General features: G+C 39.5%; 1 protein-coding gene across 1 annotated transcript in view; it reads right to left on the bottom strand.

Annotated features, from left to right (window-relative positions):
- The window catches only part of nsmfb (NMDA receptor synaptonuclear signaling and neuronal migration factor b), a 71,857-nt gene that overhangs the window by 16,608 nt on the left and 37,542 nt on the right, over nt 1-17,707 (bottom strand). The window contains exons 6-12 of the mRNA XM_076099473.1: nt 13,731-13,799; nt 7,309-7,361; nt 5,801-5,890; nt 4,248-4,375; nt 4,051-4,134; nt 2,042-2,075; nt 1,643-1,713 (exon numbers count right to left, since the gene is read on the bottom strand). Coding sequence (XP_075955588.1) covers nt 1,643-1,713; nt 2,042-2,075; nt 4,051-4,134; nt 4,248-4,375; nt 5,801-5,890; nt 7,309-7,361; nt 13,731-13,799 — 529 coding nt within the window. The remainder of the gene's footprint in view (nt 1-1,642; nt 1,714-2,041; nt 2,076-4,050; nt 4,135-4,247; nt 4,376-5,800; nt 5,891-7,308; nt 7,362-13,730; nt 13,800-17,707) is intronic.

The following is a 17,707-nucleotide window of genomic DNA, read 5'->3' as shown; positions in this document are numbered from 1 at the left end:
CACGTCAGGACATCTTATTTTTGTCACCCTCACAAGCAATTCAGTATAATAACATAATATATATGTCATATAATATAAAACACACACACACACACATATATATATATATATATATATATATATATAATTATTTATTTATAACTATATATCCATTTCTCAGACAGGTGCTTCATGTCCCTCGCTCCCATAACTGTCCATGCTGGATCTGTCCCCGTTCTTTTAAGGCATTAGCATGACTGCATCCAGCTAGCCAAACCTGTTGAGAAGTGCTCGAGCTGGCACTAGCCTATAGAGACTACTCCTGACGAGAACGCGCAGCTTGGGGCAGAACGAATTCTGCCCATCGCTGAATGTATTTAAGGACGCTAATTGGCTAAATTTATGTCACTCATTTATATCTTTAATCAGCAATTGGCTAAACTGCTTCATAGACCCACCTCCTGTGGGCAGATTCTCCAGCGCCCCAGCCAGCTGAGACATGCAGACAGGCGGAGAGGACGTGGAGGAAAAGCATATATTTTAGATATCATATTTTACAAATATTACTGGGTGCATTCCATATTTCAAAAACTAAAATATAATTTATTTTAAAAAAAAATTAAAAAATGTTGTGGCTCAAGGGGGGGCCCTAGCGCCCTCTATTGGCCAGCCGCCACTGCTAAAGACCAAAGTTTCTGGCTGGATCTGCTAAAACAAGCTCTACATTACATGAAGGAAGGATCAGATCGTCCTGGGTGTACAATCCCCCACCTCTCTTTAGCCTGAGAAGAAAAGCGACGTCACACCCTGATTGGCGTAGAGGGGAAATGCACCACGCTGCTGTCAATTCTTAATGAGCAGCCAGTCCCCACACCCTGCACAACAGGTGATCTGAAAAATCCTCCAATCAACTCAGGGGAGTTGTCACATTCTGCGAAAATAAATTGAGAAATAGGGAAATGACAGTATCAACGAATAAGGGGCCATTGCATTTGGCTGTTATTTGATACCAATTATGCCTAATATATATCATCAAGGCAGCAGGAGACGTGAATGAGAGCAGCATGCAGGTGGGAATCACATCAACAAAAATATTATTACAACTCAGCTCATTATGATGAAATGTTATTTCATGTTTCTTATTTTTACAATAACTGTTTTGTAATTAATTTTGATTTCACAAGACGCGTTTTTATTTCAAAAATTCCCTTTGTCAAAAGTCTGTTTTATTTATTTCATAATGGCATTTTTTGTAATGAAATAATAATAATATTTTGTTATGTTTTATTTTGTGTCACTTTTCATGACAGTGGTGTTGTCACCACCACCTCACCCATGACATCAGCCAATCACAATCCTCTTGACTCCCCTAACATCACTACCAGTTTACAAGAGGCCTAAATGTTATACGTTGGCCTGTAGATCTATTAAAAGCTAAAGCTAATGGAATGGATTTGTTTCTTATTTAAGCTGCCAAATGCAAATATTTGTCACAAATTAATACATAAAACATATTGGTATCTTTAGCAGCTGATATCAGTCTATCCCTTAATCCATACTACTAGTTGGACAGAAGTAATCTGACTTATTGAGAGCCAAGTCTAATTTATCGGACAACGTGTCAATGATGTCATGATATTGCCCCGTCTTTGCTGTCACTCACCTGACAGAAAATGAGCATGTTCCAGATTTTACAGCCTTTCCTGTAAGCAGTCAGCTTCTTCTCGATCTCCTCTGGGCAAGGGACAAGCAAAGAGAAAGAGAGAGAGAAAGGTGTCACTTTTCCCACTCAGCCGTAATGATGAGACACATAAATTAGCTGTCTATCCAGACACACACACATACACTAACACATACACACACACACACACACACACACACACACACACACACACACACACACACACACACACACACGAGTACAAAACAATGAGTCATCTCTGCCCTCCAGCAAACTGAAACTTATTCCACCCTCATCTTTTCGACTTTTACACTGGGAGAGTTATTTTCACTTGAGAGCTAATAATAAAAAGAAGAAAAAAAACACAGATGTCACACTCACCGAGGATGTCGTCAAACATGGCATGTTCATGGTCCTTTAGGGAAGATTAAAACAGAATTATTATTGAATTTAACCCTACTGACCAGAAACTGAATCAAATTGAATGAAACTGTTTATTTTCTACACAGGTTTGTTCATTTACAGCCATTAATCAGATATAATTTAGACATTATTCTACGAGTTCGGATTTTACTCTTTCACAATTACAGTACATTAGCTTTTTGAAGAGTGACTGACAACAACAGCAGAATGAACTTATTTTCCTCAATCATCAACATTACATCCCTATATCCTAGAACAGTGGATCCTAAGGTCCAATCACACCCTGACCCTACACTCTCACTCTACCCACTCCCACACCGTTTTGCATGGTTTCATGGAGGGTCCGCCATATAAAGTGCCATCCCAAACCAATAAGCAGGGTGTGGGAGTGGGTAACAAAACCCTCCAACAGCGAGGCTACATTGGTACTGACACAACCAGCTGACTGTTTGGTTGCATTAAATATTGTGTAGTACATATAATACTGTACAGGTTGCTGAACTTAACTCGAATATATCTAGAAACTCTAGAAAACGGTAGATGTGTTGATTTGAAAAGTATTCATAGACAACATATGTTTATTATTTTTTACCCCTGTCGACAGCTACAATCCTATAAATTATATCTTGTGCAATATTGACTTACAGTACAATCATTATGTGTAATAATTCAACTGGCAATTCATCAAATGGTTGTTGAGACATTTCAGTCTGGACTGAACCAAGAGACCGACATTACCATCGTTAGAATGGCTAGAAACGTTGGTACACCACTGCCCTAGAATGATAATTATATAATAACTTCATTATGAGTTTGGCAATGCTCAAGAGGATTTTGCATCTCACTAAAAAAGGCCAAGTGCTCTGTTCTCTTTCCTGGAGAAAAACACTAGCAACAGATTGTCTTTATATTTCCATGTGAACAGACAAAGAACAGGGTGCCAGTTAGCAGACCATCTAAGCCAATGAGTCTGTATATCTCTTCAGACAGACACCATCTCGCGAGAGTGACTGACAGTGTTCTTCTTCACTCATACGAAAATGAACCCTGCCTTCTTGACTGAATTCATTTATGAGTGATAAATGGGCTAAAGTTGGTCTTTGCTTCTGATTGTCAAACTGGAAAAAAACAATGCTGTCTCTTCTTGCAATTTTTATCCACTTTCACCTCAGCTATTCAGTGAAATCTGAGGTATCCACGCCATTTAAACGCCGTTTAAATGCCGTTTAAACGCCGTTTAACTCGTAACTTGATGATTGCAACAAATAAATCGTACGGATGTCAATCATGGCTTGCGTGACGGCTTCGCAAGTGGTCTTCGTGATTCTTCACAGTTCCTTTTGTTTGTATGCCCTCTGGCGTTTCGGAAAACAATGGTGAGTAGCATCACGTGAGAGGATTTACCAACTCAATTTAAAGCTGCAGGGCATGGACAATACAGTTAAATTCATTTTTAAAAAGCTTTTTGTTATGTATTTTATTTTTTTAAATGTAGAAATGAGAGAGGAAAATGTATTTATTATTAGAGTATGTATTATCTGAAATTAGTCCAGATCTATTTGAAAACTGACAAAAACTTTCTTTATTTGATTGGACAGTTGTTGACAACATACAGATGTTGATACAACTGCTAGGCTACTTCAATTGTATGGGACTAAATCATAATGTCAGTTAGACATTATTTGGATGTACTGCATTAGAAATCATTTTTTAACTGGACCTCGTTGAATTTTAATTGAATACACCTGGTCTAAAGGGTGTGGCTTGGTATCAACCTTTTCCCTGGCACCACTATGAGGCCAAGCTGGTCCATCATGGTTAAGGATGTAAGAATATCACGTGGTATTTTCATTTTTCCTTCATCTAAAAATATTACTTTTGGTTTTTTTTGCAACCAATGAAGGACTAGATGAATCAATACAGCAGAAAATGCCTTAAACCTAGACAAAGGGGTGGCTGCTACTCACATAAAGAATGGGGATGATGGAGGGGTCGTCCCTACGAATGATGTTTGGGACATATTCAGCCTTTGGGACCTTGGAGGATACCAGCTGTGGAAAATAGGACACACACAGAGAAAAACCTTCATACCCCTGGCTGCATGATGGATATATTTTGGTTGACTTCGAAATCAGCTTTGTAAATTGATTGCGGAGATCCGCACCATGATTTTAGGTGGGATGAAGTCCTCTCCTTCACAGGCCGCCCTCTCCATCTCCCTCTCCTCCTCCCAGTCAGCGTACTCGTCCGCCCCTTCATCTAGAGTCCCTGAGGAGCTCTGAAGCTCGCCACCTGGCTCACACACACACACACACACACACACACACACACACACACACACACACACACACACACACACACAGGAACAAAGGGTGAGATGAAAGGTTTGTGTTAACACAAACAAGATTAGAGAGGAGCGTGCTCCATTTTAAAAGCGCTGCACCTGTTATTTCATTGTTTTCCAGCAAAGAGAGGAGAGTTCTAATCAGACAGCAGACGAGACAAAACGACACAATAACGCTCTCCTGATGCATCCAGACGGCTACGACACACTGTAACAGGCAGATGGACAACCGGGTTGAAAGATGAGGATGGCTGAGTGGATGGATGGCAAAAAGATAAGAGTGGAGACATTCAGATAAACTGGAGACACACAATATCAGTCGAAAACTACAGTAACAAAGGCGCAATAATCTTGTTTGTTCAGAGGGTTCCTAACTGACTGAAATTATGTATTAAGTGTCAGATGCCTTAAATGCTAAGGACAGGTGCTTCATTGCTTCCTTTTCTATCTCCTTTCGCATAGAGAACACTGGACCATCCTTTAGCAAAGTAAAGGAGATGATGCCATCCCACAATTCCTTGAGGCAGCAACGTTTAAAGCAAAGCACCATTCGGCTGTCAATAACATCCTCCATTGCGGTTTCATTTTATGGATAAACTGAAAACATCCTTCTTAGGAGGTGAGGTTCTATTTTGGACAGGAATCCTTACTTGAATTGTACAGCATTGAGATTGTCACTGTACGTATTTTCTACAGTTGATAAATAAAGTTGCATTTAAAAAAAAACATCTGCCGTTGCATAGTGTAAATGCAGTCTTTCCTAAGTCCTTATGGACTCTCCTTCACATCTTTCCTTAACCTCATGTTTTCCATCGACGTCAACGAAAAGTGATTAAGAAAAGACATAGGACATCTTCTTTTTTGACTATTCGACCTAAGCCCATGTGTCAGAGTGCCTATATCCATGTGTTTTTTGTCTGTAACAGTGATCATTTGTATGTTCTGTACATGTAGTTGTATAATCTGTGATGTGTTTCTATGTGCATTTTTGAGTTAATACATGCATCCAAAGTCATGTGCTTATGTGTGTGTATAAGTATGTGCATAAAAGCGTGTATATTCTATGTCGAGTAAGTACATTATTTTATATATTACATTCCACTACAGTCATTTAGCAGACGCTTTTATCCAATTACAATTACTTACAATTCAGATTCTATCACATTTCTACACCGTAGGCACAGCTACGGGAGCAATTTTGGAGTTAAGTGTCTTGCTCAAGGACACATCGACATGTGGCCAGCGGAGCAGGGGATCGAACCGCCGATCCTCTGATTGAAGGACGGCCCTGCTATCCACTTAGCCCCCAGTCGCCCACATTGTACGGCATTTTGTTTGTGTGTGCGTGAGTGATTAAGGGAGCGTCCACTCACTGTCTCTGGAGTCATGCAGTGAGTCAGGCTTGACGGGTGTCGGGTCACTCCATGAGCGGCTGAAACTCTTGGCTCGGCGGTCGGCAAAGGCTGATGGAATTAGGGGGGGGGGAAGAATGTCACTCTACCACACACACACACACACACTCTCAAAATGATCATCAACCCCAGAAATCACGGGTTCCATCTTGTTGACCCGGTGTGTGTAACAGCCCCTGTTAACTGGCCTTAGTGGTTTATTTTTACATTAAGGTAAATCAATAATAGTTTATTGATTTTCATTGAAAATATATTGTGTTACAGGTGCAACAGGGCACACTCCTGACTAGAACTGCAATTTGTGATTATTTTCTCGGTTTATCAATCAAACTTTGGCGAGAAAGTATAAAATGAAATATGCCCATCACAATTCCACAAAGCCTGGGAAGGAGGAGGACTTTAAATAGCTATTTAGTGTGCAACAGTCCAAAACCCCAAACTATTGTATTTACTATGACAGAAGACTAATAAAAGCAACAAATTCTCATAATTAAAAATGTTGAACCACCGGCTGTTTGGCATTTTTGATTAGAAAAACACTTAGGTGACTAAACAATTACAAAATTGACAGAACATTTTAGATATTTTATTTATTATGGTGTGATCAAGCCAATCCCAGTGAAAACCTAATCTTGGTCTTCCAGGCTGGCGTCATAGTGGTTTCCATAGACTAGAACTAGTGAGGCTATCTTTGTTTTGCGAGGCTAGGATTTCCATGTAGTTTATTTTGATACAAACATTTTATTTAACTGAATCCTTGTCTAAACTTCTAAACTATATTTATGCAAAAACATTACGTTTTTTTTTTTTCTTTGTCAAAAAAGAGTTGATGCGCTAAATGACATATGGAAACACCTTTCCCAAATAATTTCTGATGTAGCGAACTTTTAACTCACATGACTGATCAGCTGTTTCGCTGTCAGCGTCTTTCTGGTTGTATATTGATATCCTCTCCGTTCGTTACTGGCAGCCATGCAGTCTAGCCTTTTTTCACTGGAATTTGCATTTATTTTTTGCAACTTTTCAAAAGTTTAAATAGAGACACGGCTAGAAATAGAGAAAACAAACATGTGCAGATGTTTTCTGGCACTCAAATTCACCACTGTTCTATAAAATGGCCTTTGAACTTTCCAGCACACAATCAATATCATGAAAAAGACAATTCTTTTTCTAAAGCAAATGTGGCAGACACACACCGACATACACACACCGGTATAAACACTTCAGTGAAGACTGACCAAATCACTATCGACGTGGATTTTAGGGATTATGTTTCGATGGCATGTCTGATTCATAAACATAAACTCTTGACACAATATTCTTGTAAACATGCCCAGCACTGCTGCTCCATGCATAAAGCACAAATAAATTCCGATGTTATGGTTCACACTGTTGAGGAAGAATGCATGAAAATGCACCGACATCAGCATACTGCACATACATGCACACTGACCGACTGGAAGACTTACTCTGGGCCTTCATCCTGCGGCTGCCCACCATCCTGAGCTGCTTGCGGAAATTTCTACCATTTTAGGGAAGAGAAGAAGAAGACAGAGACATCAAGAATGAGGAACAGAACAGAACAGAACAGGAAAGTCTAGTCAGAGCAGTGACAAAAAGATTGGTACCAATATCAGCTCTGAGTCTCCAGTATCATACGCTAATGTGTTAGAATACATTAAGCTAAAGCGTACCTCATGTATTATGAAGTATCTATTTATTTTCTAGAATAAATAATACTTTGCAATACTCTAATCATTTGCCAGAACAAAAGTATTTCATCTGCTGCACAATTAAAAGTTGTTTTACCCTTTCACCTTTTCTATTTCCTAATTCAAACAATGATGTCAGCTGAAAATGAGGTACATCTTGCTTAATTTATATAATGTGAACCTTGACAGTTTTGTCATCAGTTATATTTGTCTACATGAATGTAACTTCCTATTACTTTTTACAAAAAAAGGTAAAATGTATAAAATAACGCGTTCGTATTTTACCTTTCTTATTACAAACAAGCAATGACATTTCCAGCTACCTGGATAGAAAACAGGATGCAACTTGAGAAACCAATTAAAAATATTTTTTATTGGCCAGCAGGTGGAATGACATTTTTCATCTACATGGGCTTACATTTTCTATTTTTCCTTAAACCCAATAACTAATGACAATAACTAGTGATGAAAAATGTGTTAATGTCTTGACCTTGTCTTTTCACCTTGCATTAAAATGTGTTTGGATTGCAATTGAAAAGTAGTTCTTAGACCACCAGTAGACCACGTGAAAGTTCGGGTCTATTGTGATGTTAGCATTGAAAGAGGACAGAGCTGATAGTGAGGTGGTTTTGGTGCCAATCCTTTGATTATACATCAGGCTCTCAAGAAGCCAGTATAGTGCTTTATAAAGTGTTTGAAGTTACTCCGACATGTCATATCAAACTTCTTCAAAAACTCCTACAAGGGACAAGCAGTTTTTAGACTCATTCAAAAGGCTATTATATCAAATGCAGGTTCCATCAAACTGAATTAGTCTTTTAGTTGTCTCTATTCCATCTTCATCTTCTCTTTCTCACCCTGCCTGGATTTTCATTTTTTTTAACATCAAAAGCATTGTATTCTTACCGCTGGAGAAAGAAGAGTGGGAGAGCAAGAGAAAAGGAAAAGAGAAGCAGGAGAGGAAACAGTGGAACAATGTGCGGCCTAAAAGACAGCTTTTCATTATCCATCATTGTCTGACTGTGATGGTTCAGGGCAATGCAAGTAGGCCTCGCACTCACTTACCTGAATATATATTCCACTATGTATATCTGCATATTTTAAATATCTGTTTATTGATATTTTATATTTTCACTCTTTCCTTCGTACTGCCACTGCTGCACAACAATACATAAAATGATACCTCATGTTATGTTAAATGTGTCACTCTTTAAGTGAAGCTACAGTATGAAAGCAAGAGCTTCTTGTAGCTATAGTAGTTATAGTTGACTGCTGTACTTGCTGACCAGCCCTCACTTCTCTTTCTTTCTTCCATTTTTTTTTTACAAATAACATCCAGTAATCTGCCTTTTATTTTGTACATAGTGTTTATTATTTTATCTAGGTTGTTTTTAGTCATTTTTCCATTGTTTGTCATACTGTATTGTATCTGTGTTGTTTGTGTAACTTGTGTGGACTGTGCTACTGCCTCTTGGCCAGGTCATCATTGAAAATGAGAATTGGTTCTCAATTGATTTTACCTGGTTAAATAAAGGTTAAATAAAAAATAAATAAAGTAGCAAAAAGAACGATTATTTTTATTATTTCAATAATAAATAACTTTAAAATAAATCGATGTATATATTTATTACATTTTGCTTTACAAAGTTCTTAAAGCTGTGTTTCAGTCCAGCCTCATATCATTAGAACGAATGCCATTCACTTCTGCAAAGTGAGGCATACAGCTTATTTATTAAATACTGGTATCGGATCGGTACTCGCTATCAGCCTATACCCAAAGCCCAAGTATTGGTATTGGGACCGAAACAGTCAGATCTGTACATCCCTAAAAGTTCACCCCAAAATCAAGAATGCATATTTCTTTTGACATGTTGTGATATTTATCAATCTAGATTGAACAATTTGAGTTGACTAGTTATGGAGATATCTGTCATCGAGATGTGTCAGGGACAACTTGCTTAGGAAGGTGAAGGAAATTGCAGTAGTCCAACTGGGATGACATATAAGCCTGATATGAAAAACATTTCAATTTACTAATTATATGACCTAGCAAATGCAAAGCAAATGATATGAGACCCAAGACAGAACCCTGAGGCACACCACAGGAAAGAGCAGCAGTTTTAGACCAAGTGATGCAGAAAAACTCCTATTCCAGAGGCACTCACCCACTGCCTGAGCCTTTCAGTCAGGATGCTAAGATCCAACAGCCTCAAAACAGAGCATTCACCCACATCAGAAGACATCATTATGTCTTTGGAGACTCTGAGAAGACCAGTTTCAGTGGAATGCTTCAAGCAGAAACCAGATTGCAATTTATCTCAAATGTTTTGTGCAGTCAAGACAGCAGAGAGCTGTTTGGCAACAACTCTCTCTGAAACGTAGAAATAAGATGCAGCTTAGATATGTAGATCCTGTAGGTTATGGAAAGAGATGGATCAAGGTTTGTGTTTTTTTTTTTTCAGAAGAGGCTGAACAACAGCATGTTTAAAATAAGCTGGGACACTACCAGATTGCAAGGGGATTTTTATTAAAGGTACCAGGCATGGACCAAATGACCCAAGTACATTTTAAGCATTTCGGGAAGTTGGTGCTCTTTTAGTTGAAACATCTGGTACTGACAGCGCACACCTGTGTGGGAAAACCTGTACTTTTTGAATATGCAAAATTATGATAGGCCTTGAAAGTGGTAAAACTGTTTTGAACCCAAATACCAAAAGACTATTACATTTAAATCATGTTTTAGTCTTCTTGCATTTTCAGTGGGTTTATCCTATTAGACATTTGTGTGAAAATGTCAACATGAGCAGATGAATTCTTGAGTTATGGCCAGGTCTTTGAACACCATATTTCAATTCAGTTCATCCTTGAGTCCAGGTGGATATTTAGCCAAGTTCACAAGAATGCAGAAGAAGAATAATGCCAGGGTGTTAATGGACAAAGAAACAAACAATGACCTATTTTGCTAATCCAAGAAAACATTCATCAGGTCAAACTACAAGACATTTGAACTGCTTCTCTGATGTTGTAGGAGACATTTTCCTTGTTATGAATATCGGACCCAATTAAACAGGCATTGTTGAGTTTACAGGCTAAGTGAGCTCTAAGGTGAGCTAAAAAATGATGTAAAACAAAGCTGTGAGAAACTGTGATGAGGTTCGTGACAACAGATATGGCTGGTCCACAAACCCCACAGCTCATTATTTTTAATAGGACCCACCTGTAGTCAGTTATTACTAGCTTTTCCCATGCAGTCACTGTTGTTTTTGCCACTCCAACGGACAACATCACTGAGTCTCATCACCAAAAAGCCGATATCAACCTGATGATATCGTTGAAATCCTAACCAAACAGCAGCTAGGTTCATCGTGCATTTTCCCCAGCTATTTTGTAACAGTTCAGTTTGGAGGCATTCTACAAAACAGCGTTGACATGTCAGTGTGGATCGCAGGAGTCGTGAGGGCAGAGCCTAAAATAGCGGGATGACTCAGAGGAGAGGGGGATCCATCAGCCAGCCAGCGTTCTTTTAAAATCACTAACACCCGCGCATCAAGACTACCGGGTTAAATTTAAGCCGGTGTGTGTGCATGATAACGCAAGTGTGTCTGCAACTATCTCACCCAACCCTCTCAACCCGGCTGTGACCTTTCCAATAAAACAGAATGTCTTGCCTATTTGAACATGCATAATTTGATTTAGGGAAACTAACTGAGATGTACCTTTCTATTAAAAGCGTTGCATTCTGTGACACAGCCCTGAACACACACACGCACACACATATATATAAAGAAATAAAATGCTTGTTATAGGACTTTCAACACACACACTTACACGCACAGGCTCAAACATCGAATGGCATGTCTCTGCCTCGGTGGATGTGAGGTTGTTTGCCAAATATTGATTGATTTGTTCACTTGGAGTGCTCACTGAGCTATACACCCGTATTGACAGACCCCACTTTGACACTTCAATGTTCAGTGAAGAACACTGGTTAGACCTGCAACCAGCACACACACACACACACACACACACACACACACACACACACACACACACACACACACACACACACACACACACACACACACACACACACACACACACACACACACACACACACACACACACACACACACACACACACACAATACTGCAAGGGGAATTGTGATGTCCCTCAACAGAAGTTGAGAACAAGACTGCATGAATGTTTTTTTTCGTGTGTATAAGCATAGAAACTATTCACCAACATGTGGTAGCAGTGGAACAGGGCACAAACATAGAGATGAGAAAGGACTTGATGAAAGAAACCTGCCTCAAACGTGACATCGTTTCACTTTTAATCACAACTAAATTAAGTCAAGTTTCATTTATCAGTCTTTCCTGTGCCTGCTGTAGACAGTGGTGTTGGTTATAACATGGTTTTCTATCCCCTTGCTGGCTATCAGGAGGCGTTAGGCACCAAATTACCAGTAGTGAAAAGTGTGATGGTTCTCACAGTGGATTGCGCTGTAGGAGGCACCTTTCATTCAGCAAATGGACTGTATTTGTACAGCTCCTTTCTGGTCTTCCGACCACGCAAAGCGCTTTAACGCTACATGTCATCATTCACCCATTCACACCCATTCATACACTGATAACAGGGGCTACATGCAAGGTGCCACCTGCCCATCAGGACTCTAACTAACATTCATACAACATTCGCACACCGCAGGCACAGCTACGGGAGCAATTTGGGGTCGACATGGACTAGTGGAGCCGTGGATCGAACTGCTGATCCTGTGAGTGAAGGACGACCATGCTCTACCTAGTAGTACAGCTAGTCGCCCAGCTGCGGCAAGCTGCTAGCTTCAGGAGCTAGAAAGTTATTGTTGATTTTAGCTTTGAACCACTATATTATACAGAATATTATTATATGATATATAATATATTATTGTATTATACTGAATTGCCTGTGAGGGTGACAAAAATAAGATGTCCTGACGTGTTTGTTTAAGTGTTATTTACTGCTTTTTTTCATGTTGGAATAAATATAAAATATTTAACTGCAAAGTAGTAATGCGTGTTTGATACCTTAATTTTTTTTGCATTAAATCATTCTGGGATGTTTGCTGAGATTGATTGGATGTAGCACAGCCCTACCTAGAAAATGTCCCACCAGCCGCCACTGGTTTTTATGAATCCCACTGCTCTTCTTGGCAAGAAGTGACGTTGTGCAGCATTCAAACACTAGGATTGGCCAGGCGTCCATGCCGCAGAGATACTGGTAACCTGATTTGTTCGGATCCTATGCCCTGACCAACGTGCTATACTGATCCTCACTACTCAAGGTCAATTCCTAACCTTGACCTCTGTCTCAACCAGCTACAGAGGGCGGGTCTTGCCAGTCTGAAGAATTAGAATGGTAGCAATAACCACTGATAACGCCCATTCAATCGGCTGATAACATTCAAAGAATTAATCATTTTTCATTGTCCAGCTTGCATCAGTTGAATCAATTATATCATTACAAATTATTGTTATATACTGCTGGGAAGCACTGAAAAACACTAACAATAGTAATAACTAATAGTGCTCCATCCTCTCATGGCTTCCCATCATACTCTCATACATACGATGGCTAGTTTGACCATCAAACAGGTATTATATTTCATAAAGAAAGGTCTTTAAAAAGTCTTCAGCGGATGGGTTTTGCTCAGTTGTCATGGTGATGGCTCAGTGAGATGTGATTGAGATTATTTTGTCAAGAATTACCTATACTGTCGCAAATTGGGTAAATTCAACTTAAATAATGTGCACTTCTACAGCACTAATTCCATCAGTAGAACAACAACGTCACATTACTGCCAAGGAAACTCAATACTCGGTGCGGGAGTTTCAAATTAAAAGCCTACCAGCAGCAGGAGGTGACGATAAGCCGCTGTAATGTCTCAGCTGGAAGTGTTGACTTTCACTGACAGTAGTTTAAGAGAGTTAGAAAATAAAGCAAGTAGAAAGCCTGGTTCTATAAGTAAACATGAGGTTAAACATCTGCCAAGCGGGCTATTGAGAAAAAAGAGATTTTTAGATCTGATCTGAGTCTTGTCAAGAGGAGTATTGTTTTTTACTGTGTCGTATAGAGGGGAACTGTCACAGGGACGGATTAGCACCACACAGGACGGGACAGGACAGCCAGGACACGGTACCTCTCCATCATGGTGGCTGCCTCCTGCTCTCTTTTCCGCCTCTTTCTCTCAGCAATGCCTCGGAAAGCCCTGCCAAGACGTCAAAGCATTAAGTAGATTTCGTGGGGAAATGAAACTCTACGTTCTTTATTAGCTGCGCCAAAGAATTTTGTCAGAACCCAAACTGACCCAAGGGGTAGACACTCTTTTAAGAGAATTGATTTAGCTAAAATATTATTCATCCTGTAAACCAAAAACACTTTTGGTTTGGAGCTACAGTTGTTGTTTTTTTGGGGTGTTTTTTGCAATGAAGTTGAGAAAAATGTACCAGATTTAAGCCCTTTGGGTCCAGTTGGGTTCGGGCATGAATATAAGGTTCCAGTTAAGTGGGGCTGGGGCAACAATAGAGGGGTTCAAAGGTGAGGAGGTTTGAGTCCATTAACGTTAGTGGGGGGTTTAGAGTGGTTAGAGTTAGCAGCACAGGGACGTTGTGTCCACCAGAGGCCGAGGACATGTGGATATTCTCAAGAAGTACACACACACACACAGACACACACTAGGACCACAATGCAAGATAGGGATCCACAGGAAAAGACACTGAGGAGTAACCAAGAAACCCACCCTGCCGATCCTACGTGAGCTCACTAAATTATTAATTGAATAGCCAATCAATCCCATACAATACTTAAACCCTTGTCTTATATATGTGCCCTGTCTTGGTGTCTCGTTACTTCTCATTCTGTCAGGGTGTAAGTTGGTCGGCCTTGGCGTGCCTTTCCCAGAGGGGCCGGGAATGGCTCTGATAGGATGTCACACATAATGAGAGTCATTCGTGACAAGACAACGTATGTCAGAACTGAAGTCCCGTTGTGCAGCCCGCTTGTGACTGACAACAGACAGACAGCTGATGAGCTGTTGGGACGAGAAAACAATGGGCCCAAGTCACTGGAGTCTGTGCAGTGGTTATTATCCTCTAGCTCTAGCGCCTGCACTGCTGTTACAGGTTGTTTTCTTTCTCCACTCGTGAGCTCCGTCACTTTCCGTCCCCTCTCCCTGAAGAAGAGGAACATGTTGGAAGTGACTCTTCCTTCAGCCTGTCGCTACTTCCACCATCTGCCATCATCAGAAACTGTTAAAAGCTGAGAGCCTTCCAAACTAGAAAATGCATTTCCTGCTGAAAATGCGTTGGAATGCTGAAAGCTGAAATGAATCGCAAAAGCATTGCTGAAAATAGATATCCAATTTTAAAAAAATTGCGAAAAGCTTAATAATTCAAAAAGTTGAAAGATTACAAATATGAAGTCATATCACCCCTCTCCTGAAAGAGCTGAACATTTTGATATTCGAACGGTTTCTGTAGCTTAAAAAAATTTCAGCGGTAGTGATATTTGTTGCAGTAGTAGTAGAAGTTGTTGTAGAAGTGTTATTAGCAGTAGAAGTATTAGTAGCATTTGAATAAGTACTAGTTGTAGCAGTAGTGATATTTGTAGTAGCAGTAGTAGTAGAAGTTGTAGTCGAAGTATTAGTAGTAGTAGAAGTATTAGTAATTAGAAGAAGTAGTAGAAGTAGTATCAGTAGTCGTAGTAATAGCTGTAGTAGTGGTCGTAGTATTTAATATAACAGTAGTAGTAGTAGAAGAAGTAGTAGTAATAGTAAAGTCAGTTTTTGAAGTAGCAGTAGTAGTAGTACTAGTAGCAGTCGTACTAATAGCTGTAGTAGTAGCAGGAATAGCAGTAGTAGCAGTTGTGGTATAAGTAATAATAGTAGTGGTAGTGGTAGTAATAGCAGTAGTGGTAGTAATAATAGTGATGGTATCAGTAATAGCAGTAGTAGTAGTAATAGTAGCAACAGCAAAAGTTGCAGTAGAAGTAGTAGTAGTAGCAGTAGTAGTAGTAGTGATACTAGAAATATTAGTAGCAGTAGTTGTCGCAGTATTAGTAAGAGCATTCATTGTTTCAACAAAAAAGCCTAATTTTGAGCTTAACGTTTAAATACAGTTAATCCATGAGGCTTTTATTTTGAAAGGGTGGGACTGGGTTGGGGAGAGAGGGGGAGAGGAGACATAATCTTAATGTTTGACACACAAACAGAGGTTATTAAATGACAGGCTTCATCACAAGCATTTCAGTTAGAATTCACTCTTTGGGGCTTTTATTTTGAAATGGGGTGTGTGTGTGGGGGGGGAGTCCTCTTAAAATCTCTAAGACCTGAATGACTGTATGTGAGAGAGAGAGAGAGAGAGAGAGAGAGAGAGAGAGAGAGAGAGAGAGAGAGGATGAGTGAGTGAGTGAGTGAGTGAGAGAGACTGATCTCTCTGGCAATCTTTCTCATTTGGAGATTGTCCTATGTTTTATCATTTACAGCTTACATGACTATTGTCCTGCTCTGCCATGTCTTTCCTCGTCTCTCCCTCTTGTGTCGCGGTGTGTGTAAATGTCACTGGAATCAGGAAACTTATCAGAATACCCATATTTGATTGGCTGAGCTGCATCACGTATATCTCTAAATCATGTGTGTGCGGCTTTTATTTTAAAATGGGGGGGGGGTCCTCTAAAAGTCTCTAAGACCTGAATGACTGTATGAGAGACACACACAGAGAGAGAGAGAGAGAGAGAGAGAGAGAGAGAGAGAGAGAGAGGAGTGCGTGTGTGTCTGTGAGTCTGTGTGTTTATCAACATCACTAATTAGCTTGATCAGAAACACCTGTGTCCTTGCAGCCTTTTCATGGAGATTAAACAGGGAAACACCTCTCAAACAAATCCTCAAAACTCCCATAACCTTAGCTCCTATTGCTCCGATATTAATAAATGAGAGGAAGGATGAGTTGAAGAACAGATCCTGTAAAAATTGTGTCTGTAGTGTAAAAAATGTGGCTGAACTGGCGATCTAGAAATGGGGTACCGTGTTCTGTGGAAGATGTTTTTGAAGCAAAATTTGTTGGATTAACAGCATTCCAACAATTAAACCAAGCGGTTAGAAAAAAGAAAAAAAAAGACATTGCAGTGAAGGCTGGTTAACCTTTCGTCAACACCCCTGTTTTTTTTATGGCCATTATATGTCTCATGGGGATGCGTTTGTGAAGTTCACCAATAATAAACAGCAACAAGTTGCCCCCATTGAAACACTAGCTGAGTTTAACTCACATTTACTAAAATATTAAGATACTGCATAGTGGTACATTTCGTCACTGAGGGTTGAATATAAGACACAAGATATAACTGTCATTATATATATATATATTATTAATACCTCTACACAGTTAGCAGTAATTGCTTATAATTAAAAATGGTCTCACAGTGCAAAAGATGTGATATCCGAGTAACTGCTGTCCAATGTTTGCTTTACATACTGTGTGCATAAGTGTGCCATCTGCAAGGTTGTTTGTTAGAGATATTACATTGTCTTCCTTCCTGATAACGATTCTGATACCTTCAGGCAGTGTGTGTGTGTGTATATGTATATATATATATATATATGAAAACATCTCCTTCAAACAAATTAGTTGTTGAAGTAGTTTCTTGCCACAAACTACATTTTACAAGATTACATTTGAACACATCATGCTGTTAATTAGAATCGGCCAGTACTAATATTTACTTAATAGTGCTTGAACACATCCTAATGTAACTATAAGAGGCATTTCCAACACTGGAACTGGTATCAGAACAACTCCATTCTTTATGTAAAGTGAGACTGACCACCCTGTTGTTCTCTTTGAGCTACAAAACCATGAAGTTCACTTTCAACCTTTTCAAGATTCTAAATAAAACAGAGTGGTGCTTCTTTTTTTAAATATTTTGAAGAAACCATCTTTGGCTTATCATAATTAGTGCAGACATCAACATGCGGAGAACTCATCAACCAGATAACAGTGAGCAGTTTTACCTCAGAGAATTTGTTAATTAGCTAAAACTTTATACAATTTGATGGTGACGGCGCACTAAACACTCCTGGCAGCTAACAATTTAACCTATGCACCTATCCATTGCGTTGCAGGC

Source organism: Anarhichas minor, unplaced genomic scaffold (genome assembly GCF_050575085.1).
Source record: "Anarhichas minor isolate MPS153535 unplaced genomic scaffold, ASM5057508v1 ptg000025l, whole genome shotgun sequence".
Taxonomy (NCBI): Eukaryota; Metazoa; Chordata; class Actinopteri; order Perciformes; family Anarhichadidae; genus Anarhichas; species Anarhichas minor.
Note: the sequence above shows the minus strand (reverse complement) of the source record. Positions and strands in the feature narration are given on the sequence as shown.